Genomic DNA, 27,392 nt, shown 5'->3' with positions numbered 1-27,392 from the left:
AGAAAATAATATCCTGAACTATGGAAGTCCTGTTACAGCCCCACAAAGACTGTCACTGAGAGACAGGCATGAGGTTTAACTTAAGGGAGCCCATGCAAGCAACAGGAGTCTTTACATGCCCTTTGCTGCCTAACTACCACGTGTGTAGCTGTGCATGTATATTAGGGCCACCATGCACTTGAAGTGTACCTACCCTCTCTAGCATGGCAACTGTCTACAGGAGACCCTTAGCTTCTCCTATGTGCCAGCTGGTAGCTGGAAGCCCCAAATTTCCTTTCATCAAGTTCTTGTGCAGTTCAAAGAGATGAGACTTTGCCTCAGGCAGGTAGCATCATGGTGAAACCATGCACGTCCCTTACCTTCAGGATCTTGTGCTGCGAGCTGAGGGCCCCATATCTGTTCATCGAATCTTGCTGCAACAAAGATCAGAGACCGCTGTTAGAAGACAAGAGGGGCAGAGACAGGGGAAAGCCACTGGCAAGCATTACTGCGGCTGCAGGACCAGCTGCACACATCCACAGAAGCTAGCAGGCCCAGGGGGTGTTCTGGATACGATCCGGTGTTTTATAGGTTGCATCAGGCACGAGTGTTGCTGGAATGGATTGCTTAAAAAATAATTAATGACAGTCACTCAGCAACTTCTCCCTTCCCTCAAAGACCTAAGCGCCATGCCCAATAGAAGGATGATATTTTTCTGGTTTATAAAGTCAAAGGCCAGTTGAGTCTCACTTACAGTGATGTAAATCTAGAGGTACATCACTGACTTCTCCACTGTTATGCTGGGGTAAAAGGAAATCACACTCTAGCTCAAGACACCCAGAGGGATTTGCTGTCAGCAAAGAGATTTAAGATGACAGGATTTTGATCTCGTTCCTCCAGTGGAAACAGAGTAATGCCCTCTGGCTCCTAGCTCTCACCCCAGGCCCGCACAGCGAGCAGAAGCCTATACAGCCAGAGGAGCTCTGTATAGCCAGGGCTTCTCTGGGAGCCAGACTGTGTGGTTTTGCAGGGAGGTAGATGACACCGCAACAGAGCTCTTGCCCATGCACAGAAGTTGCCCCAGTTTAAGTAAAGCAGAGCCTTAAGCTGCCACTAGCCTGTCCTGCCTGCCTGCTCCTTCACCATTTGGCTCCTCGCGTGGCAGCAGGACATAGCGAGGTTCCTGCAACACACGTGGAGTCGCTGAGCTGCCGGGTCTGGATTTATGCGGGGGGGATTTGCTGCCATCCACCTCCTCTCCAAGCTGGCCCCTCCGAGTGTGTTCTTCCCTCTCCCCCAGCCAACACCCCTATACCTCAGCCTCCTCCCTATCCCACGTCCAAAACGTGGAGCCCAAATGCTGGCTTTTTCCTGCAAAAGAATTCAGAGCTCGCCAGGGGCAGGGCACAAACATCAAGACACAATCCTTTGTCTTTTCACCAGTACTTCTCCGGGGAGGGGGGGTGGTCTATGCTTGGACAGCTTTATGAGCACAGCCCTGTTCCCAGGCAGCACTGCAGAACTGCAAAGTAAGCACAGCGCGAGTTATTTTCCAGTGTAACCCACAATTCACATTAGAGGGTAAATACTCAATAGGGCATAAAATATGAGCACCAGATGAGCCCCAGGGACACACAACTGCTATCCGTGTAATTAGCATGGGCACCCGCTATGCTAATTCGACAACTGCCTGGTATCCAGCAGCCATCGTGGAACAAACTAATAAAGTTCCACTTAGTCTGATGCCTGGAGTGGCAAACTTCAGATGCTTCTGGAAAGGAAAGAAACTCTATGAGCTCAAGTAAGTGGGTTATACTATTTCCCTGCAATGCATTTCTTCCTGACCCTGGCTGGTGAACCATTCAGGCCCAGGGGTATGAGGATCAGCAGCCCTTGTCTTTTTGTCCCAGCTAAGGGAACTGCTGCTCCAGCTCATTGGAGTGACTCCCAACACCCCATTAACTTTGCCAATGGTGTGAATGCACAGCTCAGCTGTCTAAATGGCACTTGGCGGACTGCAGGGAGATGTCATGCTGGCCCCAGCAGCCGCGTGCTTGCCTTTTGGAGGCTTTTGAACCACCCCCAGGAATGGGCACAGGGCAGAAATCCTGGGCTGGGCCAGACTCACATCACTTCCACCCCATAAAGGAGCCTAAAATCCGACAGGAAGGTCGATACGTCCGTGTTCCTAGAGACTTGAGCAATACAGATCTGTCAGAATCCACCAACACTGACTCTTTCCTTGCTGCTTCACTGCACATGGACCAAACAGCCCTCACCCCCTCTTCTGCAAGGACTGGGGGCACTGGAGAGGATGACAATGGAGGCTCATCTCCATTCCAGGAAGCTTTCACCCCCAAGAGAAACATCCCCTCCTCCTCAGGCAGGGCGACTTTACAGCCAGCCTCCATAAATGCTGCTACTGAGTAAGGAGCAGGGCCACATGGCTTGCAGAAACCCCCTTGAAGTGCAGGGTTTGGAAAGCCAGGCACACCCTGCAGAGATAACCCACCCCACTTTACCGCAAGCTGCTGAGCAGGCCTCTATGGGCCCTCCCAAGCTGGTGACTGGGACACCCCGTAAGCTATCTGCATACAGATCAACAATAAGGGTTGGCCTGATAAGCTGCAGCTCTTCCGCCCTTCCGCCTCCCACATCAGAGATCACAAATGGTGCCCGAACCCCAGGCTCATCTTGCTGGCTTCCCTCCTCTGCTATATCTGTAATGCCTTCAGCTGGGTACTGGACTGCAGTGGTGGAAACAGTGAGGAGATATTCCCTGGATGTGTATGCATGTGCAAGCACACACGCAAACGCACACACGCGCACATTCTCTCAGGAACATATCGTACCTACCTTCTCTTTGTTGAGAGCTTCCTGAGCTTCTAATTTATATACTAAAAAATCTAGAAGACAGAAGAGGAGACAGGTTAAAGAGTTTGCATTTTCCAGGATCTGTTTCATCCTTTCAGAAACGAAAACAGATCAAAAGGCTGTGACCCAGCAGGAAGGAATACAAGCAGTTTTCGGAGTCCTAAATAGTATAGCGGGTCTCTGGGCTCTATGCAACCAAACACCTTGTGGGACTTTTCATTCCAGTAGCCTACTAAGTCACCAAAATTGCCCTTCTTTCCTTTATCCGGCATGGCGTGCTGCACAGATGCCACTGCGCAACCCAGAAGTAGCTGCATTTTGGTGGCATAGAGGTTGTACCAGATGTCAGGGTCTTCTGGAATGAAAGTAGCTATCCCCTCTGCACTTCCCAGCAAGGAAGTACTGGCTCCTGCAGGCCCTTCATCATTCATCTCCTGAAGCTGCAGCCTCCTCTTCAAATGGGAGGCTTGGGGAAAGACCCCGTCCTGGCTGCACTAACTGGACCTGATCTAGTCACCTTGGTGCATCATCCACGGTGGAACTGGGAATGTGATTTAATGATCTAGAGCCTGTTTGCAAGCCCTTTTCTCCACATAAAAGACAAAAGTAAAGGCTGTCCCCTAGGACGCAGGCTGGGGGCACTTTGGGTGCTCCTAAGCCTTGCCCAGAATGACTTCAGCAAGGCCTGCATCCTTCATTCAAGGACTCCCATTGCAGAAAAAGGCAAAGCTGTGCTGCTAAACATCCTCCACTCCATGCCTCCATGAACTCTCCCACACTGCCCACCTTGCCTAGTGAGCCTGTAAGCTCTACGTGGCAGGAGATCTTTCCTAGGTACCTCTCAGAGCTGTGAAAAGCAGGGTAGAAACAGACATCACCGTAGGAGGCAGATCAGTTATACCAGGATGTGTTGTCCAGATGTGTCATAGAATAGGCACCAAGTCAACCTGCTGCATTTCTATGGCAGGCTGACCTACAGTCCCGGGACATGCAGCCAGGCACCAGGTCAACCCATTGCATTTCCATGGCAGTTTGACCTATTGTCTGAGAAGCAGTGGCTGGACTAGAGGTCACCAAAACTATACGTATGGCAGTCTGCACCAAAATGTTTCTAAGTTCGGCATGGGCACCAGGTCATGTATTCTTATGCCAGTTTGACCTGTAGTCTGGGCCACTGTGGCTGGGCCCCAGGTCTACCTAGATGGGGCAATGGAGGAAGGGGGGAATAGCCAGACCCTCCCTGCATGAGAGTTACTCTGCCTGCCACCCTCCCAGAGCCCATATTCACCCGCAGATGGCATAGGGTGGATGGCGACCATGGGCAGGGAGAGGTGGCAGCATGGGACCAAATACAAAAGCTTGCATCAAGTACTGACTTTCAGAAGATCGCAAAATTGGCTCTGCCAACTTTGTGGGACTAAGCCAGAAAGCCACGATGCCTTTTACCACATGTAGCTCCCAGACAAGAGCATGTGGGTTAGTGACGGAAGGAGCTGCGGAAAGCTGAAGCCAGCACTAGTCACCCTGCAGTGTAAAAGCATTGGACATGAAGCTCCCATGCAGGGAAGTATCTGCTAAATCAGAATGTGGAGCAAAGCCCATCATTAGGAGGAGCACAAGGATGCTGGCAGCACCTAGACACTTGGGCTCCACACCACCCATTTGCCTCTTTCCTAATTCAATAGTGGCTTAATGTACCAAGGAACTCTAGATACGAAGGGCCAGATATGAAACATTTTAGTCAACCACTGAGTCACAGCTTTGTGGCAGGAGAGGCCTTATGTCAGCATCACCAGAAAGGCACCTGAATCCTGGTGCGAGGTAGGAGATTCCTCGTCTAGCAGCCTGGAAGGTAGAAGTCAACTCCCTCAGCTACAGGCAGCGGGGGAGCCGGCATGTACTCAGCCCAGGAGACGAGTTCTCTCCCTCTGCTTTTCATTTCCTGTCCTACTGCATGCACGTCCTTCTCTGCCTCAATCTCTGGACTGAATTTAAAAGACGGCCTTACCAATTGCAGCATGCCTCCATAGCACAGGACAGTGCTGCTCACATTATTACAATTAATAAGCATATATGGGGCTGAATGGATCTGGAGCACTCTTACAAACACCGGCCCCATAATGGCCATATTGATTTTGGTGCCAGAGAACAAGCTGCGCTGCCAGGCAATCACGTTTACTCATTTAAAAGAAAAAAGCCTGGCCAAGTGCCAGGCCAAGTTAATAGGCTTTGAAGTATTCAGATGCTAAGTTATGGGTGTCAAGCACCTTGAAAGACTCATTATTTGACAGTAGAGCTCATGAGTAGGAGCCACTGACTTCCAGGCTTGATCTCCCAGCACCTCCTCCCTCCAGGGCCATAGGCAAGTCCCTTCACCAGACAGCCTCAGTCCCACCATCTGTAAAATAGGGTTATTCCTATTCATCACCTCATAACAAGGATTCAGCAAGGACTACAAAGGTACCAATTGCTTTACCTGCCATGTGCTGCTCCCTAGAGAGACCCTTAGGCTTGCCACCCACCTCTGCTCCTGGAGAGGAGAGAGCGACTCACCTTCTTTTGTCTTCTTGTGTTCCCCTCGCTCTTTCTGCAGGGACCTTTCTAGTCGGGATCTATGCTCGTACACCACTGGGGATACAAAGAGAAAAGGAAAACAGGAAATAAAACACTGAGGCTACTACGTATTCCCCTGCTTTCCTTCCCCAGAGCCAGGCCTCTCTCAGGGCAAATGTGTGCACATGGAAAGCGTTGTTCCAAGGCCATGTCTTGGTGCAGGCTTGAGGTGCCCAAGGGAACAGACTCATCATCCCGGAAGGTCTTTTCTCCTAATGTCCACTGTACTTAGCACTAGGATATGACAGGCCACAACGTCCTAATTTATTGCAGCTCAGGTACAGCAACCAAGTATCACAACTGACTGGAGGTGCATGAGACCATGACTCAGGCATAAAAGGAACAAATAAGATCAGCAGTCTAGAAACAGCCCAAAGTCTCTGGTTGGCTGGACTGCAAATCTCAAAGGTTCAATTATCTGCATTACAAAAGCACAGAGAGGAATGAGCCGAGATCTGGGCTTTGAGAACAGAGACAGATGGAAAACATGCAAACAGCAAACAGAGATGAAAGAAGCTGCCTGGATGGGCTACTGGGGACTGAAAAGGCCAGGCACCGATGTAAGAGGTGGCAATCTGGTACAGCTTCAAACACATTGCTCTCCTCCATCTTCTCTGCACAGCACACAGGGCACCACTAGACCCCAGCTCACTGGAGCATTGCACTCCCTGGCGGAGACCCTGAGGGGAAGTGACAGCCCAGCGCTGGGATCCTGCACCACCAGTCCTTTGCTACACGGGGCCTCAAGGCTGGCTCAAGGAGGGAGGCCAGGGCAGGACACCTCCAGGGCTGCTTTGAAAAGGAAGTGCAGACTGAGCAGAGAGACCCCCCCTCAGGCAGCACTGATCAACATACCTCCACTGCTGTGAACAGAGCAACACTGATTGATGCCAGATGATAATCTGGCCCTGAATGAGCCAACCAGTTTGTCTTTGATCCAAATACCGCAGGAAAAGATCCCACTTCTCCCCCCCTTTCCAGCAACCAGAATCTGGAAACTCCCTAATGTCATGTTAAGAGACTTAAATCAAGTTTGAAAGGGCCTCCAGCTTTGAAAGTAAGGTGCTGTTTGAAGGAGCAATCCAGTTCCCCTATGGCCCCAGTGAGACCTTCATATATTTGGGTCAGCTGTATAAAACTAACAAAATCCCATTTCAGAAGCCACTACCAGAGCCAGTTCTTCAGCAACCTCTACCGCTCCTGTTCACTTCTCTCTGACTTTTTTCCCAACTCTCTTCCACCTGAAGGATCCCAAGGCATTGCTCAGTCAGGACATACAGGGACTGTCACTCAAGCACTGAAATGCAGCCCGATCTGTGTCAAACTAGACTGCCCTCTGCAAACATGCACAGCTGATCACTGATGTGGGCTGGAACATGAGCATCATGCACGGACACGGGCAGACAAGGGACCGGGACCAAGAAAGTAACAGCACTCGCTTGTGTCAGGCATTCGCCTAGCTACTCACTGCTGCTTTGAGCCAGCCTGAAATGGCAAAGAGGAAGTAGAGCACAAACTAAAAGGCTGGCTCTGTCTCTGTCTGGCTGTTGGGACGTGAACACATCCCTTCACCTTCCTATGCTTTGTTTTTCACACCTGTAAACCACTTCCCCTATTACACAGGTGCACTGTGACACCGCAGGTTGGCAGGCGCCCAGAGAGAACAGCCTCTTCCAAATCTGGCTGAAGCTGGAAGGTCAATTATAGCTTCTCTTGCCCAGCTCATGAGACAAATGCAATAGCCTAGTGTTATCACCAGAAACAAAACAGGTGCCCGAGTTTCCGGACTCATTGCACCAAGGCTCATGGGAAACCATCCTGCTGCAGTTCCCACCTGCGCAGTGCAGTTTGTCCTTGCCACTTAAACCTAGGGGCAGCTTTCTTTGGAAGCCCTCGTGACTGATTCAGATGGGTTGCAGGGAGACCACGCAAACCTGTACAGATGGCAAATTTAAATGGCAGAGCTATAACATCATGATAGGGCACGTGGGATGTTCCTTGTCTGCAGAGGAAAGAAAGATCAGAAAGGGACTTTCAGGAAGGAGTGTAAATTAGTCACCAGGTAACCTGCAAGCCCTGAGCACATTGTAGGCTGGCAAGTGCTCTAACTGGAAAAGCAACTCTGTTTCCCTGAATGAGGCTTCCAGCTAAAAGAAAAATAGAGCCATAGGGTTTGAATCCTGCTTAGAAAAAAGGGCCAAGGCAGAGCCCACTGTTTGCCATTTCTGAAGATGGCATAAAAAGAAGACTCGTTAATAAAAAAAAAAAAGGTTGGGCAGGGTGGGGGGCAAGCCACTTGGATCTCATAAGTGGTCATAAACAAAACAGCCTGAACTCAAGTCAGGCTCTGTCATGGCATGTTCTGCTCGTTCCCATTTCCTTTCCAATTCTGGAGGCTCCACCCTAATTGGCAATTTGATCCTCCGTGCTGTATGCATCAGACGAAGGGACTCTGCATTATCCATTTATTAGCTTTTCTTTCTGAAGAGCAGTGCAGAGTATAGCTTTAATTCTTTCACAGCAAAAGGAAGAGAGGTCAGTAAACCTTCATGACTTAGCTAGCAAACAGTTTGGGGCAGCTTTATAAAGCAACCTAAAGTATGGGGAATTCCACTGTTCGTATAAAAGATACCCTATTTGCTACTAGGCTGCCTAGGCAGGGAGTAAACTGGGTTTCCTCCTCGGCCCCCAGCTTCATCTGTGGACATCGGGTCCAGACTCAATGCTTAGAAAACCTTAGTCTCCGGAGCATTTCTACAATTCCAGCCGAGGTGTTTTTCTCTCGAGCGAGACATGCAATTTTTAATCTTTGCAAAATCAGCTCATGGCTTCATTCGCCCGTTGCAGACTTCTATTCTGATCAAATAACTCAGTCACTGGATCTTAATCTTCGTACTGTAATAGCACCGAGAGGCCTCACTGATATCAGGGCTGGGTGCAGTTTCTATTGGATACGGTAACCTCCATTTCCTGCCTGAGATGGTAGCGCTGTGCCATTTATACTGCAGTTTTGCTCTGTCCCACCCACAAAGTGGGAACGTGCCTTAAAACCATTTCGCCTCGCAGCAGGCACGTCCTCGCCTTCTGTACGTTGGCAGGGCGCCATCAAAACATAAAACATGCATTGACGGAGCTGCAGCGCGTCACGCTAGCTGCAAATCTGCCCCCGTCTATGTAAACTGTGTAAAGGACTCTGACACCCTTCAGAGGCCAAGCCGACAACGAAAAGAGCAAACTCTCCTGGAAAAAGCCCACTGAACCCAACAGAAGGATAACATGCTCAGAGAAGGATCAAACTGGCTGTTCAACTTCTGTAACAAGACTGCTGTTTTCCATTTTAGTTCCCGGAGACGCTTAAAGGGGTTTCATAGGTTCATAGGTGTTCGGGGTTGGAAGGGACCTTACAGATCATCAGGTCCGGCCCCCTGCACGTGGCAATTAATCCTTGTGTTGAGTCTCCCTGCAGCAGATCCTTACTGGCCCCGTCCTTACTGTATTTAACCTTTGACAGCATTGTGACCGATGGTTTTCTTGAAAACAATTCCAAGCCAGTGTCATCGTGGAACGGCTTTTATTGGGAGCATGTTTTATAGCGTATTCTCCCGCCCCCGTGAAACCGTCTCTTCTAACAAGTTACCAAAGCTTAGTCACTCTCTAATAATCAGAGAAGGCTGGTCTGGGATATTTACAGTCGACGGTTATTTCAGCATCCGAACAGCCAAGAGCCAGATTTATCCTGACAGGGGCTCCCTTGGCAAAATGAACACGGGCGCGCAGGAAAGCTAGATTCAAAACACTTCCATTCCTGGTGGAGTCTCAAATCCGGCTTATGGGAAACAAGTATTTTTCTTAAATGTGTATGTTCATTTAAAATAAATCTTTATAAGGGGTCTTCTGTTCTCCCAATGATACTTTTATGAGTTTTTTCCCCCAGTAAAAGGAAATACTGGATTATAACAGAGGGAGAAACTGGCCAGACGCGAAGTATTGCCAAATGCACAGGGTAAACACAGAGAGAAGAGCCGAGCGACACAATTTAGCATCTGGCTTTTAGTTCCACGAGTCCTTGCTTCGTCTTAGGATAGAGAAATGGCTGCTTAAAAAAACAGCACCCGCTCATGGAACAACGCAAGCGAAATGCATCCCTTTAACATCGTTCTCAACACCTTCGTTTGAGTAGCTCAGAAACGTTTCGATTATCAGCACCAACCACGCAGAACAGAGCCCATTCATCCCTACATACCATAGCTCTGCAGGTGAGCGGCAGGAAATAATCTCTTCTGAGCGAAGTAGGGTCTATGAGAGCCCTGAGCAGCTCCTTTTCCAACCAGCAGATGCAACTGGTGCCTATAAACACGAGCTAGGTCAGATTATTATTCTTACGCTACAGAGGTGGAATTTGAGGTGTAAAGGAGAGCAAGAAACAGTACCTTTTTTCTAAATAAGCTGGACAAGTTAAATCTGCATTATTATTTATATGAATAAACACGTTACATAAATAAGAAGCAAAAGGTGATAAAGAAGGGCTGGAGGGGACCGCCAGGGATTTCATAGATTTCTGTGGTGATCCTTAATGATTTTTTCTAAGGTCTTGCTGAGAATAGAGGTGAGGCTAACTGGCCTATAATTACCCGGGTCCTCCTTCCTCCCCTTCTTGAAGATAGGGACCACAGTGGCCCTTTTCCAGTCCTCTGGGACCCGTCTCAAGTGCCACAAGCGCTCAAACAGCTGTGCCAGTGGTTCTGCTATGTCATCAGCCAATTCCTTTAGTACCCTTAGGCGAAGATCATCGGGGCTCACCAACTTAAATACATCCAACCCCTCCAAGTGCCCCTTCACCAGGTCAGTGGATTAGTACTACTCTCCCTCCAGACTAGACTCATTGGGAGGTGTATTTGTATCTGTGTCCGGGAAAACAGAAGCAAAAACATTATTTAAGAGCTCCGCTTTTTCCATCCTATCGGTTATGAGTTGCCCTAGTCCATTCTGTAGTGGCCCTGTGTTACCCTGTGCCGCCTTCTCCCTGGATCACCAAATCCAATTCCCTGCCCGAGGCAGGATCCTTCTTATCCAAACCATCTCTTAACAAATCTGTTGCCTAAGCTCTTAGCAAAACTGCACAGTAAACCTGGCAAACTTGCTCAAGGAATTTTTATGCCAGCATCCAAATCATTACACATGTTGAACAGTAGTGAGCACAGGACATGCCCCCATGCGATTCTACTCAAAATCTCCTACCATTCTGATATGGGTCCATTATAATTACCCTTTGCTTGCGGTTAGTGAGCCAGCTGTCTATGACTCTTACGGTAGTGTTGTCTCGCCCACATTTCTCCAATTTGCTTATGAACAGGGCATGTGGGACCTTGTCAAAAGCTTCAGTGAAGTCCAGACACACTACATCCACAGCATTCCCTTCATCCCTCCCGTCCAAGTAGTTACTCTGTCAAAAGACAGAGATCAAGTTTGTTTGACATGATTTGTTCTTAAGTTTGACATGAGTCGACACCATCAGCCAGCAAAGCAGAGAGAGCCCCTGGAGGCATTTTACAGCACAGAGACGCTCTCGTTCCTTCTTGCATTTTCAGTTCTAGGATTTATTTGAGAGCCCTGCTGGCCAAAAGAGATTTTCACAGTCAAGGATTCAGCTCCGAGTGCCAATGAGCTGGTGTCAGTGATGAAAGAAATGCATGGGCTCTGCAGGGCCTCAGGCCTGCCAGCAAATTTGAGGGGACGCTGGTTGGCAGCTCCAATCCCCCAGTGCCTCGGAGTGAATTCCCGCACTCGGAGACATGTCAGTCCGTGGCTGTATGGAGTGGTACTAGAGCCCTCCTGCTTTGCGCATAGGCACCTGATTTTGAGCCATGTGGAGATCAGCTGTAAGAGCTAACGTTCACAATTACTGTCATTGTTTGGTCCTTTCCTACTCCAACCTCGTGAGTCTGGTGGGTACATCCGTGATTCCCTGCCCGGGGCAGCAAGGAGGCAAATGAAGACAAAGGGAGGCACGGAGGGAGAGAAGAGGCATAGTAACCTTACGGGCACTAGGGCCTTCCTACAGGGTGGCAAAGAAAGAACAATAATTATGCAAGATTTCCCAATCTGCCCGCCAGTCATCCCAGTGCCACAGCTAGCCCATGGGTAGACAAAGAGAGAGGGAAGAGGCGTGTGCCTGCTAAACGCTCTCTCGTTGGATATATTTGTTTGAGTAACTAGAGCATGTCTCTGCAGGCTGTGCTTTTATGGGAACAAGAGGCAAGAAATAGGAGTTTCTAACCAATCCATACCCTGCCTCAGTCGTAAATGGGGAGTGTCTATAATCTAAACTGTAGTTAACTCAGATAACTCAGGGAGGGAGAGTTGCTTAGTTGTTCTTGCTGCCTAAAATGCCAGATCCTTCAGTCCTTACGCAGGCCAAATGCCCACTAGAGTCCCATCCTCCTGCCCCAAGCAAAAGTTAGGAGACGAGGTTCTATAATTGCCATTGGTAAAGAGGAAAAATAAGCCCTTCCAGCCAAATCTCTAGGGATCTCTAATGTGATTTACCGCAAGACGTTGCTATGAAGAAACACAAGACTGGAGGGAGCCCCCTGGGCTGTTGAGTCCAGCCCCCTCCGTTCGCAGGCAGTACTCACCCCAAGCTGCCCCTTCAAGCCCTGTACACAAACGCAAGGCACAAAAGCAGAAATGCCAGTACCAGCTTAGGGCATGCCATAGGCAAAAACCGGGGAGATGAGAGCTCTGCCAATGCCCATCCATTCCTCGGCGAGCTTGAGGAACGGTTGCAAAGCAGGTGAGGTGAACAGGTTAAACTCACATCCAGGACCCTGTAAAACTAGCCTGAAGGAAGAGTTACGGGTGTTTATCGGGGCCAGCTCCTGGGTGTTCATAGGTGCCTCCCCCACAACAGGAGAAGCGGTCAGAGCAGATAAACGCACCCACTGCAGTGCCAAGGGCTCGTGGCTATGCAGCTCTGAAGCCAAATGCGACCCTTGGTAAGGCAGGCAGCAAACCTCCTTGACAAGAAATGTCAAAGACAATGGCTGAGCAAAGGGGTTTGATGAATGCGACGGTGCCCACACCAACTAGACAGACGGGCTCGCTTTACTTAGTGCTGTCTTTGCCATCGTGTTTTCTTCTCAGTACAAAAACAGACGAGGATGGTACTAGCTGACTCACTGGTGGCCCGAAGAGTCTCCATCCGGCTCAGGTCAGTGTTCCTCCATCTACCCTTTTTCCTGAGCCCCGAGAGCCTGAAGCCAGCCCCCTTGGCTGTGCACCGTGCAGCAGGTGCTGTGGAAGCCTGTTAACAGTCAGGCGCTCTGGCCACCTGGACTGGAGCACCGGGCTGCGCTGCCAAGTTGTTCCCACAGCAAGTGAAAGTCAATCGGCAGAGCATCACCGTCATCCTGGCTGGAGGAGCCTTGGGAGCTGGAGCTCCGTCACGATACCGGACGTACCGCTCTGCTCTGCTCCCTCCCGCCCTCCTTCCACGAGCTCCCTTGCGCAGCCACTGGCAGCCTGCAACTGTCTGAGCCTGGGTCATGACATCGGCCGCAACGTTGGGACACGTGGCCCAAGCCATCGATTTGACTTTCCAAGAAGCCCTTTGATCTCCGAAAAGAAAAATTTTCATTCAGCTCCTGGGAGCATCTAATAAGCGATTTCACATCTGCAGCAGTCTTTCTCGCTTTGTCCGAAGAACTGGGAGGGATCAAAGAAACTGCTGGCCAACTGTAGGTGTAATGCAACATTAAAGGGAAGAAATGAAAGCCGCTGTAAATACACTGATAGCAATGATGGAAAGATCAGAATATGCTAGGCAACTGGATTTCCAGAAATGGTCACAACTTGTCTAATTCTCCCACGAACGGCATTGATGCAGTCTGTGCACCGCGCTGGCTTCCAGCTACAGCCATGACCCTCTATATGGGTGCATCAGTATATCTCTTCAGCAGCCCCTATCCTGCAGTCCTTCAAGGAGGGCAGGGCCCATCAGGCCCTAGAGACTGTGCCAGCATCACTGTGCCAGACACAAGCAGGGACATCCTGTTTATTTGAATGTTTCTCCAGAGCTTCAGCTGGAACTTCAGGCTCCCAGTTCCCAGACGCCCAGTTCGGTTTGGGGGCTGGGGCTCACTTGGGGAAAAGGGCAACCTGCAGCCAGGTTGGATCTCTCAGGTAAAATGGGATCAGGCTTCTGGAGAAGACCTGAGAGCTGCACCAGGCAGGTCCAGGTGTGCCCTCCAGGAGCACTCGACTGGCACAGGGTAGGAGGTGCCACCATTCAGTGACAGAAAAACCAATGCTCTGATCACATGTGGTCATTTTGCAAGGGCCATATTTGACCTTCTGCCTTAAACAAGAAGAGATAAAGCCACTCTCCAGGCCATTAATTAAGGCTATTCTCTACTGTTCGTGTTCAGGTGACAGCACAGCCGTGGCGGATGGAAGTCTCCCAGAAGTATTATCTCTACACAGACGCCACATTTGAGGGGAGAGCAGTTGCTGCATACCAGCCCTGAGCCAATCCCTGTTGCTTTAAGAGGGGACAGTATACTCCATGGGTTCATGTGCAATACCCGCTGCTGCAGCATCAGCAAATAAGCTGCTTTGGCTGGATGTCTGCAGTGTGCTGGCCCCTCTTCCCTAACACAGACATGCCTGGGAGTCTGATCTGGGAGGCCTGGGAGTTTGTTTTTCCTTGTCCAGGAGGGCAGCTGCCAAATCACGCATTTCCTTCCTCCAACAAGTCTGATCCCACTGCGAGACTCCAGCTGACCCATGCCTCCCCAGTCAGCAGCTCTGCAACGCAGGAGGTTGTGGGACAAATGCTTCTCCTGCCTGGCTCCTTCCGCTCTCTAATGCCATTTAAGCAGACATGAGGATAAATGCACCAACCAAGCTGCACTCCCGTTAACAGCACAAAACAGCATTTGTGACCTGAGCAGAGGGAAGAGACAGGAGAGCAGCGGGGGTTGGTTTGAATCTTAGCCACACAACGGAGGAAGCACCAAAGAAACCTCTTGATGGAGGGGGACTCTAATCCGCTGTAAAACATGAATGCTCCGCGGCTCGCTGCACCAGGGCCCGCTATGCAAAGACACCACTCAGCCCTGGTAGGGGTAAGCTCTGGGCTGCAATTTGGAGCCCAACGGCAGAGTAAGGAGTCACTTCCAGACACATGAAGATGGGGGTGATGCTCTGTCACCTCCAGGGAAAGGACAAAAGCACAGGGATTCACTTTGCATGCAAAGCACAACTCCCAGCCGCCAAGCCTTCCCTCCCTCCAGCCTTACACAGTGCACGGGCCACCGCCAGAATCCCCAGATGTCTCTAATCAGTCCCCAGAGGCCGTCACCTCCCCGCTCTGTCTAGGGAAGTGGGCAAACGTAGCTATGCTTGCCCTGCCTCCAGAAACCTCTCACACATGCTCAATACCAGGGGGAAGAACATGCAGCAGCAATGACCTGGAGCCTGAGAGAACACAGCGAGGGGAGAGAAGAGGCCTGGTGGCTGGCTAAAATCACGTGCCACCACCCACTGCACTGAGCCCTTCATGTCGATCATTGCTGGGGAAAAGAGCCTGCGTGTGCACGCGCACATGTGATTCTAGAGTCCCGAGAGCAAGACGGGATGTTTTCTTAGAGGAGATGCTCCCAGGCATCCAGGACCTACAGAACTGATGCAGGAATGGATCCCTAGAGGAAGTTCCCTGGTCTGGATTATACAGGAAATCAGATCACACGGGTCCCTGCTGGTCTTAAAGATAGATGTAGGCACCCATCCCTTCTGTCACACCTGCAGTGGATCCGACAGAGCCTCTGGGCTCACCCCCTCCCCACTGGGATAGGTCATGTTACAGCCTCCCTGCCTGCAGATGGGGAAACTAAGGCATACGCCAGAGAAACAACTTGCCTGAAGTCACAGCGTGAGTCAGTGACAAAGCTGGGCCTGGGATTCAAGTCTCCTCACAACACCCAAGGGAACCTCTCAATCACCAGATCCAACTTTTCACCCACTAAGTGAAAGGAGCCCAATGTCACTACCACCAGAATAAGTTGGCTGTTTCCCTGCTTCAAATACACCTGCAGAGCTGGAGCTGCCCTGAGGGCAGGGGCATGGGAGTGGCAGTGCAAGAGCCTCTGCTCACACGGCTGCAACCAAACGCTGGGTGCTCACCTCCAGATGAGCACAGGGGCCACTCTCCAGTGGGATCATTTCACTCCTGCAGCACCTTTCTACCTGCAGAGCCCCAGGTCCTTTTTCAAAGCCAGGCTCATCTGTGTTGGTTCAAAGACAGCAAACCCAAAGCCCAGAAAGGTAACAGCAATCCAGCATGGGGGCAGTGCAACCCTGGGGTCTTGCAATGGCTCCAGATCAAGAGTCTAACTCAGCTGAAGGTCGCCCCAGTTGGACTCCCCGTTCAGGTGCGGAGTCAAAGGCAGCTGGAAGTAAGGTGAGCCCTGTCACTCACTGCTGGCTAGACACCATGCTAGCCTGCTAAGCCAACCTTTGACTTTTCTATAGACATCTCTGCCATACAGGGAGGGCAGCTGACCAGTTGTGGCCCTTCCAACCACCGAAGGAGAAAGGGTTTGAAATACAGGGGAGGGCTACAGGAGTTATCCTGGCCCAATGCAAGAGCTTCCACATTACCCAAACTCCTCACCTTCAGGCACTGGCTTTGCAGGGAGATGCTGCAGCCAGATTCCACATCTAACGCTGCACAGGGCCCGCATTGTCACTTCTTGGCACTGCCCTCTGTGCGCTGGCCCACAACAAAGCGCCGGGGCCAGAGCAGAGTTAGGTCATCCGTCTCCCTGTCCAATTAAACAACACTAACATCCTCGCCTGACAGCTGCAGTCAATTGGATCCGTCCTCACCCTGCCAGGCTGGTCTTGTCTGCTGAGGGCTTGAGTGACGCATGAAAGAGAGACGGGGAGAGGGAGAGAGAGAATGGAGAGAGATCAAGTCCTACAGGAGCAGGAGAAAGAAGTAGCTGGGACTTAATGGTGGAAGTGCTGGGCCGGGGCTCTGGGATCCCTGGTTAGCTCGCAGCTCGCTGACTGCCTCCTTGTGAGCCCCATGGCATGTATTTAGCCTTCCTCTTACCTCCACATCCCTTTCACAAAAGGGGCTGTGACCACTCCTGCCCTCTACCTTGTCTATCTGGAGCCAGGGCAGGGACCGCTGCTTATCTCTAGTGCTCAGACTCAGCTGGGACAACCGGAGTACACACGCAATTTAAAAAAAAAAAAAAGGCACCATCCATTCTGTCAGGGACGGCGTTAGGTCAGTCGCAGCCAAGAACCTAGGCCACATTTGGAATGAGAGAAATGCTTCCTCTGTCTTAAATATATATATATAATATATATATAAAAATATCAGTTTCCTGCTGGCCTTGAAACTCAAAAATAGCAGCAGTGCCCAAGAGCCAGAAGGAACACACCCAGGAGAGAGACAGCCAGGGGACAGGGATTGATGGTTTCACTGTGACGCAGGAGAGAAATGCAAAAGGAACTAGCAAAATAGACAGAGAGCTTTGACCCCCATGATTCAGCTTGCACAACCCCAGCAGCCCTATGCAGTCACTCACCAAGCTGGCTGGGCACTCAGAAGCACCGAATGCTCCCATTGAGGATGGGAACCGATACTCAGCATATCTGGAAGCCACACACAGGAGGCCATGCTGTCAAAGCTGCTGGACACTGACATCAGGGACTTCCAGCAAGGCTGTGATAATGCCACTTTTGAAATGGGGCATTTTACTTGGCCCTTCTGGGGATGCAGCTCAGGATTTTACATCTCACAGTCCTGGGCTGCCAGGATTTTGCTATTTTGCCCTAAATCTCATCATATTCATCACTTCTCCTCACACCCTAGTTCCTGCATTTGCTCTGATGATGGGGAACCTCTCCACTTTCTGTTAAAACAAATACTCAGTTCCTAGCCCTTATGGTGTTTAACACCGAAAAATGCAAGGTTCTCCACCTTGGGAGGAAAAACCTGCAGCACCCTTATAGGCTCGGCAGTGCTATGTTGGATAGCACTACAGAAGAAAGAGACTTGGGGGTCATCATTGACCACAAGATGAACATGAGCCTGCAATGCGATGCTGCGGCTAGTACAGCGACCAAAACGCTGGCTTGCATCCATAGATGCTTCTCGAGCAAATCCCGGGACGTCATTCTCCCCTTGTACTCGGCCTTGGTGAGGCCGCAGCTGGAGTACTGCGTCCAGTTTTGGGCTCCACAATTCAAAAAGGATGTGGAGAAGCTTGAGAGAGTCCAGAGGAGAGCCACGCGCATGATCAGGGGTCAGGAAAACAGATCTTACGATGACAGGCTGAGAGCCACGGGACTCTTTAGCCTGGAAAAGCACAGGCTCAGGGGTGATCTGATGGCCACCTATAAGTTTATCAGGGCTGACCACCAGGATCTGGGGGAACATTTGTTCACCAGAGCGCCCCAAGGGATGACGAGGTCGAACGGTCACAAACTCCTGCAAGACCGTTTCAGGCTGGACATAAGGAAGAATTTCTTTCCTGTCCGAGCCCCCGAGGTCTGGAACAGTCTGCCAGCGGAGGTGGTTCAAGCACCTACATTGAACACCTTCAAGAGTAAATTGGATGCTTATCTTGCTGGGATCCTATGACCCCAGCTGACTTCCTGCCCTTTGGGCGGGGGGCTGGACTCGATGATCTCCCGAGGTCCCTTCCAGCCCTAATGTCTATGAAATCTATGAAATGGTTGTGAAGTGAGACCTTGACCTAACAGAGACCTAAGTAAGAAAACCAGACATCCTGAGCTTTCCACAAGGGTCTCAGACCTTGAGGCTGTGTCCAATGTCCTCGAAATCATGGTCAACTGGTGCCTCCCGAGTCTGGGGGGGGCACCAGATCACCGACGATTGCCAAGCCAGCAGTGAAACCGGAAGTGCACTTCCAGTTTTGCAGCTGGTGCTTCTGGGGAGTGCACTTCCGATCTCAGGGGTGCACATGCACCCGCGTCTACCCCCATTGCATCGCCAAAGCCTGAAATGTAAGTCTGCTCCTGAATCTTTGCAAACCAGGCAGAAGGACTTAACCCCTACTCACTATCATAACAGGATCTCCACCAAGGGGCCTCATCCCACCAGCAGACACCAGGTACAATGGGCTGGTCACCAGGGCAGATACAGGGAGGAATTAATGGGTCTATTAGCCGGTCCAAATGTCCTCACATCCTGAGGCAGCATCATGCACCATTCATGAAGGCACCACCGCTCCCTACAAACACTGTGTCCAGTTCTGGATAGGCTGCTTTGGAGGTCTGAAGCAGGCCTCTGGGAACCCAAATCTGGAGCATGCTACAAAGCAAACGCTGGTTGCCTCATCTCTACAGTCAAAACAGAGGGGCTGTAGATGTTCCTCCATGACTTTCAAGTCAACTTCTTGATTTTAGAGGGAGAAGACTGATTTCTGAAGGCTGTCCTGGAATCAGCAGGGGTAACATTCACAGTCATGGTGACTTGACTGTCAGCTCAATTCTCCAAATAAATAAGAGCAAATGGACCAAAGCCAAAGTCAAAACATCCTGCTGTAAGTTTCCGGAGGCAAGAGACGGAAAGCCAAGGTTTGCGTTCAAGCTTGTCCTCAGTCCAGGGAGCTCTGGGTTTCTGACCTGGAAGCATTTCTTGCTCTCCTGAGTTGTGCATGTTCAGCAAGTTGGAATATGGGCATTGGGCCCGCAAGGATTTGGTGACAGCTCTATTTTTAGATGCACTTCCTTAGCCATTCACTCAGAGACATTGCTCTGAGGGTCCCTGTCCCCCCACTGCCCTGCTCGCTGTGCACCAAAGCCAACATGCAACAGACCACGGGCGTTTCGGAGCAGACCCTTAGAAGCCGTGCTCAGTGACACTGTTGTCTTGAGAAGGCCACCTATCCACACCGTGTTTTGCTGAGAGGTCCTCCCTTGCCACCAGGTACTCAAGGTTTGATCCGAGTTAAGAGAAGGAAAGTACTGGAGAGGGACAGTAGCAAAGCTGTGGAGTGGGGAGAGACTGGACATAGGGTTACAGCGGTAAGTCATGGCTGCTATGGTCTGCGATGGAGATAGGCCTTTGATGGCATCTGTTGCTTTTAGGACCTCTACTGTATCTGAGCAAAGAGGATCTTTCCTTTGTGAAGGCTTTGCATTCAGTTTCCCAAAACTCGGGTAGATTTAAGATTTGGAGCAACAGATCGCCAGGATTCACCAACCCAAGAAATCTGTACTGTGCATTACCGTTAGAAACCCAGGCCACAGGGAGCCAAACCAAAGCGAGGCAAGATCAAACGTCCCCGAGGGTGAGTAAACACCGCAGCACTGCCACAACTCGCAGCACAGCAAGACACACGGCGCACACGAACAACAGCTACAGCTTCCCTACAAGGAAGCCATATGGCATCACGGGGAGGGGGATGGACCTGGAGCGCACAGCAGCGTGTGTGCGAGCACTCAGGTATTTGCGGCAGCCTCTATCTGCTGTGAGACATCAGGGGATACTCACCTCATCTTACAAATGGGGAAACTCGGGCGGATCCAAAAATCTTCATGCAGGCTTGGCAAGCTAGGCCTTTTTCTAGGCAAGATGCATGCTTCACACTGCACAGGCTCTGATCCAAACATGGACCCCCAGGCTCTCCTGGCCCGTCAGCATCCAGAGAAGCCTTCCCCACACTCAGAGAATGGCCTTCTGTCCCGAATAATAAGCACAAACAGGGACCAAACTTTGCCCAAAGAAAGCTCCGAGGAACCGCACAAAGGAACCGCTTCCCCCACATCTGGGGTGGAACACAGCCGTGATTTATCAGTCCCTCTATGCAACCTTAGAGGGGAGGGAGCGAAGAACTCCGCAGCCATTTGCAATTATAGGAGGGAGGCTGGAGAGTAATTACCCAAGCTGGAGTCCGGCCAGATTTCCAGGGCTAAAGCAGTGTCACATGCTGCCAAAGCGACTGAAGTGCAAAGACGGGAGTTGCTGAATAGAACCGACTCTGCCTGCCGTTTCCTGGGGCTCCAGGATGTTCTCCTTTCCGTGTGTGCGGAGGCTGGCTGTTCAAGAAAAGATCACCCTCCTACCCCCAACTTTCTTTTCCTGGAAGCTCCTTGCCATTATGCACCTGTTGCCTTGAGGACCCTCCTAGGCCTCTTGGAAGGCACTTCCTCAGTTCAGATGGGGAGATAACTGAACTCCCCGAAAGTCAGGCCGACTTGGCTGTTGCTATTTTCTCCTCTCACAGACTGTTCTGAATCCTCCGGGATCTAGTGACATCATGTGCTTTGCCTTAAATAAAAATCCCTTCATTAACATCTACAGTTTATGATGCAAAAAGTGGTGTCGTGACCTGGGAAGGCGGTTTCCTCCTGACCCCACTGGAAGGAATCAAAGAAGTGCAACCACGTAACATGTGCCCTATATAGCAAAGAGCTACACGAGTCTCCTTTAACTCGAGAGGTCAGGAGCCTGCGGTTCTGGAGCAGGAGTGGCGGGGCTCTCCCTGCCTTCAACACAGCCCTTATGAGGGCACCATTGCGGCAGCTGTGAAGCTTCAGCATAGCCCTAGGTGTATTGTAGGTAGACGTGGTGTGCTGTTTGCTACGATGAGTGAAGGCAATTGCTGTGTAGGCAACCACATGCCTTGCTCATTGCTGCAAAGTATGCATTTTTTCAGCCCACAAAGACCCACCCAAACTTCAGCGCCGTAATGTGCCCTGGGCTCCATCCACCACACAGCTGATCACCCAGATAGTGTCTCCTCCTGCTGATAGCCTCTCTGTCTCAGGGATCACTTGAGTCCTCCTTCATTCACATCCCTACTAGCCACCCAGGACTTCCCTGCCACCTCCGCCACAGACACCCGCCCACCCTAAATGCCAAGCCGCAGCTGCTTTCAGGGAATCACGCGAAAAGCAGCAGATTGCAAAACAGAGCAGGCGCCAGCATTAACTCACGGCTCTCTCTAATCATGAGCAATGGCTGGGGGGTGGAGGGGGGTGGGAAGAGAAAGCCCATGCCAGCTGCCAAGGCGCTGGAAAGGGAGCAATGTATCCAGAGGGTCACCCCTGGATTTCATAGATTTCATAGACATTCGAGCTGAAAGGGCCTCAAAAGATCATGGAGTCCAGCCCCCTGCCCCAGGGGCAGGAAGTCAGCTGGGGTCATAGGATCCCAGCAAGATAAACATCCGACTTTCCCTTGAAGGAGTTCAAAGTAGGTGCCTGAACCACCTCCGGCGGCAGTCTACTCCAAACCTTGGGGGCTCGGACAGTGGAGAAGTTCTTCCTTATGTCCAGCCTGAAATGGTCCTGGAGGAGTTTGTGACCATTCGACCTTGTCATTCCTTGGGCCTCTGGTGAACAGACGTTCCCCCAGATCCTGGTGGTCACCCCTGATAAACTTACAGGCAGCCACCACATTGCCCCTGAGCCTGCGCTTTTTCAGGCTAAAGAGTCCCATGGCTCTCAGCCTGTCGTCATAAGGTCTGTTTTCCTGACCTCTGATTGTGAGCGTGGCTCTTCTCTGGGCTCTCTTAAGCTTCTCCGCATCCTTGTTGAATTGTGGAGCCCAAAACTGGACGCAGTACTCCAGCTGCGGCCTCACCAAGGCCGAGTACAAGGGGAGAATGACGTCCCGGGATTTGCTCGAGAAGCATCTATGGATGCAAGCCAGCATTTTGGTCACTTTACTAGCCGCAGCATCACATTGAAGGCTCATGTTCATCTTGTGGTCAATCATGACCCCCAAATCCTTTTCGTCCATAGCGCTAGCCAGAGTAGCACAGCCGATCCTATAAGCATGCTGCCGGTTTTTCCTCCCAAGGTGGAGAACCTTGCGTTTTTCGGTGTTAATCACCATCGAGCTCTTGTCCACCCATTTTCTGAGCCTGTCAAGGTCAGCCTGGATCGCCCTCCTGCCCTTGGGTGTGGATGCTTTACCCCAGAGTTTGGTGTTGTCAGTGAACTTGGCCAGTTCGCTTCTAACTCCAATGTTCACATCACTGATGAAGATGTTCAATAGCATTGGCCCAAGGACAGAGCCTTGGGGGCCCCGAGTGGGGGATCCTCCTGGCCCGGGAGCTGGGTTACCATGTGAGGGGACCTGACAGTCTGGAAGAGAGGTCAGAGCACAAGGGAGGGAACTGCAGCTGAATCCGTGCCAGACATCTGCTCCCTGGCCCCACTCACATGAGGGTTGGGAGAACAGGATCCTAAAGCCACGTGCCAGAAAACTTCACAGAACTGCATGGCTTTGTGGGGGCCAGACCTTCACAAGAGCCACCCACGTGCATCCAGGCAGACTGCCTCCAAAACCCTTCTCCAGCCTCGTGTCTCGTGGATCCCAACCCCATGACTTGAAAGTGAGTGCCAGCACGGTCACGCAGCGCTATACCAGGTCTAGCCTGGGTACCCAGAGCTGGCCACACTCCCTGCATCACAAGGGGCACAGACAACTGGTGGGGCTGTGAGCCATCCAGGGGCAAGTCCTGGATTTTGCCCCCTCACTGGCAGCCCACACTAGTTATAGCATTAGCAAAACCAGCCAGCTCCTGGCTGCATCCTGCGCCTGCATGCCAGGGAGGGTGAGCCAGCACTCAGGGTTACACGTGCCAGCCTGGGCCCGGCAGGTCGGGCAGGAGTTGTACCCACCCAGAGAAAAGCCCCAGGCTCTTCTTCCTTTCACAACAGCAGCCAGGTCTGGAGGCTGCCATGTTTCCTCCCCCCACCGTAATTTTTAGCCCAGTGTTTTGCTTTAAAACTATTCGTGGGAGCCAGAAACGTTGACCACTTGCTGTGCTGGCCACAGGGAGAACAGGAAATACTTGACGGATGCCCAGCATTATGTAAAGCGCTGGATAAACACAGCCTCTTCCAGCCTCCTGCTCTCCCTGTGAAATCCTGTGCCTATTTAACGGAGAGGGGCGTGAAGTCAGTAACGCTCAAAGCTGCAGCAACGGAGCTGGGAAGAACCCGAGAAAACCGATGACTGCCCTTCTGCTTTCAGCACCGGGCCAACACCGCTGGTAGAGGGCCGGGGAGACCGCACAAGACCCGCAGCGAGATGCGCCACCGTCACATCGCTGCTTCGTAGGTGCCCAGCCACTCGGCTTCTCAAACCTGAATCCAAGTTTTTTTTTCCCCCGGCTAAAATAACTGGCCGTGTTCTCAAAATAAAGAGGGTTTCCATGGCAATGGCTGTATTTACTCCTGGGTGGGTTGCGAGTGAGTTAGCGGCGCCAGCAACAGGCTACTCGCTGCGCCTCCATCTTTCGTGCACAAACTCTGTTTGGATGGAAAATGGTTTTGGCTCCGAGTTGCTTGCTTCCTCGGTCCCGCTCACCGAGCCGGCAGGGCCTGAGATGGAGAGCCTCTGCCCATTCGTACACCCCCATCCACCGCCAGCGCTCAGAGGGATGCACGGGCTGTGTTTGCACCGGCCTCTGACCGGGGGTTCAGACAGCTGCTGGGACTCTGCTGAAGATGCTCGCGCTGGAAATGCCACAAGGATGAGCAGAAAGGGTCCATCACAAAGCAGCGCTGGGCACACAGGCAGCACGTGGCAGCTCTACAGCCTCCTGCGCCCCTGGGAGACGTGTAGGAAACTCCTCCACCCACTTTGCCGACGGGGACAGAAAGCCCGGGTCGCAAGAAGCCTGTGCGCCAAACTGCACATGCATTCCTCCATGTGCTCAGTGTTACACGCTGCACACACGTGCACACGTGACAGCTTAGCCCAGGAGGAAGAGCGCCCGCGAGCCAGTGATGGAGCTGGGATCTGCAGAGTTTCCTGGCAATGCGGGCTCTGGTAGGGAGCTGCTACGCTAATAAGCAAGGGAGGCTGGAGCAGATGCAACGTTGGATGTCGGCCTGAGAAACAGCTGGCCTCCGCGGCTGGAGTCTCGTCTATTATTTATTAGGAGAAATGGGTTTCAAAGAGTCTTTCGACCTTGAGACTCTGGGATTGGCGCAGGCACACGCACTGGCATGAACCTACTGCCAAGCTCATGCTCCCGGACCACGGCCCCCTTATGGAACAAACCCCTCCACGAAAAAAGCCACAGGCAGGGTCAGGATCCAGGGGAGGTGCCGGCGCTTCGCCTGTAGTTTTGGCAGCGCGAGGGGCAGCCTGGAAGGGGCAGTCTGGAAGAGGAAGAGTTCACACGCAGCCCTGTGCACCTTCCACCTCCGCCCTCTCCCCAGCTGGCAGACTGGTTTGTTTTTTGGGGGGGGGAGGCAAAGTTTGCCGCCCGCGCGCTCTCAGAGACGCCCCCCGCGGCTCCCTCCCTGCAGGGGGGCAGCCCCCGCGCCCGCCCCAGCCCCGCGGCAGCCGGGACCCGGCCACACGCTCCGGGACGCTTCCCCGGCCCCGCGAGGCGCGGAGAAGCACGCCCCCGGCCCGAGCCGGTCTGCGCCCCGCGCACTCACCCTGCAGCTGGGCGGACAGAGCCTCCTGCTGCTGCCGGTGCTTGAGCGCCAGCGCCTCGGCGCCGCGCACCTTCCGCTGCAAGTGGCCGTAGAGGAAGGCGCCGGCGCCCAGGCAGGCCAGCGCCGCCAGGCAGAAGCCGGTCTGCAGCAGCCCCTTCTGCCGCCGCGAGCACATGCCGGTGCCCATGGCCGCCCGGCTACAGCCCCGGGCCCGGCCCGAGCCGCGCTGGCCCCATGGCGGGGGCGGCAGGCAAACTTCGGCTGCCCATGTGCGGCGCCGGGAGCCGGGGCGGGGCGGGGCGGGACGCCTGCCCGCCCCGCGCCCGCCCCCCGCGCCCGCCGCAGGGCGCGCTTCGGCGATTTTTGCACCCCCCGGAAATATTTTCTTGCAGAAAATCCCCTCTCCCGCGAGTCCTCGGTCCTTGCACCTCTAGCCCCACGCCGGCGGGTACTGCTAGGGGCACCCCGGGGTGCTTCCTCCCCGCCCCCGGAGCCGCCCGAGGAAGGTTTCGGCTGGAAGCGCCCGGCCGGAGTAGCGGGGCCGTCGGAGGGGACTTTTTTTTTTTTTTTTTTTTTTTTTCCCCCTGCTTTTTTTTGCACCGGTCCTGGAAGCACAATACCAGGTCAATGCATGGAGTGGATGGAGCAGGCCGGTTGTCTTCTCCTGGGGTCTTCCAAGGAGGCTGGAGAGACATCGGGCGGGGGTACTATGACCCAGCACTCCCAGGGCGGGGGGCAGACTGGATGGTCTGTGCGGGTCCCTTCCGACCCTAGAAACTATGATACGAAACCCAACAGCGCCTTGATGTCCTCTGTTTTTCTCTGCCAGACTGTCTCAACCGGCCCTGGTTTTCTTCAAGAGAAGAATAGAGGACATCAAGGCGCGGGGTTTCGTTTCGATAGAAGACGGAGTAGCAGAAAACCGGACTGTCCTCTATCATGGCCACCCTCGGCCGGATGGGAAGCGAAAGGGTAGAGGAGGTGGGGACGGCCCCCTTCCTCACCAGCTCGGCCTTTGCCGCCATGCCTCCGAAGGGGAAGGGGGCAGCCGTGGCCCTTCCCAAGCTGTTTTCAGAAGTGGCTTTGGAGGCACGAACACCAGGACCTGTTAGAGCACCCCACTGCCGCGCAGTGACATAGCTGGTCCGTAGGCCTCTGCGCTAATCCTAAACCGGCTTTCCTGCCTCCCGTGGGTGTACCAGGTCCACATCCACTTTGTGCTGTCTACCCACGGGGACGTGGGAAGCCTGGGGTGATGGTTTTCGAGTCCTGATCTCTCCTATGCATCTTAACCCCAGCTCCTAGGGATGTTCCACACACAATGCACCTCCTGCCAAGGATCCTCTCATTCTCACCAGTTTGGTCATAACGTGTCTACACTTGCCTGGTCTAGTCCTTGCGGGACTGTGCATCTCCTCTCGCTGCGACAGTAGCTGGGGTGGCTTTTGTCCCCAGCCGTCCCAGGGAAGGCAGACTGTGTGATGCCCAGAGGAGAAGCAGACCTGGGTTTACAGCTCTCCGTTCTAGTCACCTTGTTCTCTTTGCTGCTGCTAATTACTTCCTTGTGCATCAGCTCCTGCCTGAGAAATGCTGGAGGTTGTGGACACTTTGGCATATAAGACTGGGGGGAGCAGGCAGGGGGAAGTTTGAAAGCCTGAATGGTGGTGAGAGGCTGCACTGGATTGCATTGCCACAGCTTGCTGAGATATACCACTTAGCTCGTTTACAGCCCTGAAGGAAGTGCGAGTATTTAAGACAGTAATGAAGCAAAGAGTTGTTGCCAAGAAAAGGCCCCAGAGCATGAATCATCTTCACCAAAACCCCTCCATACAGTGCCTGGCCTTGGAGGGGCTGTACCTCTCCCATGGCAGAGGCACTTGTCTCATATGCACTTGGACAGCTTATCCTGCCAGTAAAATTGAGCTAGACTGAAAACACATCGCACTTCCTTTGTGGTCAAGGAAAAAAACCCAGCATGCCAGACCAGGTATTGACCCCATTTTACAGAAGGGGAAAAACAAGCGGAGAGGTCAGGGCCCACATTTTCCATAGGAGGCCAGGGACATAATAATGTGCTGTATTAAAGAATAGCACCAAATCCAGCCATAGTTAGGATTTAGGAGGAATGTTTCTGAGGCACAAAGGGGTTAGGGGAGAATGTGTCCTGCTCACCAGAGTCCGGGATCTCTTTACGCCGGTTTTCGGTAGCAGCCTAGCTGCATCTTTCTCAATCAGCACGCAGCCACTGTGTGCAAGGCTTCACCTAGATGCAAATGAAGACAGCAATGCAATGAGCCAAAACACATTGCCCAGAGGCAACAATGATCATCAGTAGCTACTCAAACCCCCTGCTGCCTTAGGTACTTTCTGATCACATTATCATCTCCTGTAGCATCCTCTAATCCAACAGGAAAGTACCACTGACACGACCCTTTTTTTTATGTTCACTTTGTGAGCAAGACAAATAGTTTGCT

General features: G+C 52.3%; 1 protein-coding gene across 3 annotated transcripts in view; it reads right to left on the bottom strand.

The window, feature by feature from the left end:
- Nucleotides 1-25,220, bottom strand: part of LOC149854530 (uncharacterized) — a 62,698-nt gene extending 37,478 nt beyond the window's left edge. Inside the window, exons 1-4 of one of the 3 annotated variants that reach the window (XM_090023918.1) lie at nt 24,919-25,220; nt 5,407-5,481; nt 2,836-2,885; nt 360-413 (exon numbers count right to left, since the gene is read on the bottom strand). In XM_090023918.1, the coding sequence (XP_089880044.1) occupies nt 360-413; nt 2,836-2,885; nt 5,407-5,481; nt 24,919-25,105 (366 nt within the window). In that variant the 5' untranslated portion in view covers nt 25,106-25,220. Of the gene's footprint in view, nt 1-359; nt 414-2,835; nt 2,886-5,406; nt 5,482-20,002; nt 20,024-24,918 lie in introns of those variants that run through there. The other 2 variants (XM_090023917.1, XM_090023919.1) reach the window with 2 other exon arrangements.
- Nucleotides 25,221-27,392: the final 2,172 nt, after the last annotated feature.

This window comes from Crocodylus siamensis, chromosome 12, assembly GCF_052110815.1.
Source record: "Crocodylus siamensis isolate JL-2025a chromosome 12, ASM5211081v1, whole genome shotgun sequence".
Lineage (NCBI taxonomy): Eukaryota > Metazoa > Chordata > Crocodylia > Crocodylidae > Crocodylus > Crocodylus siamensis.
This window is presented reverse-complemented; position numbering and strand designations above follow the sequence as displayed.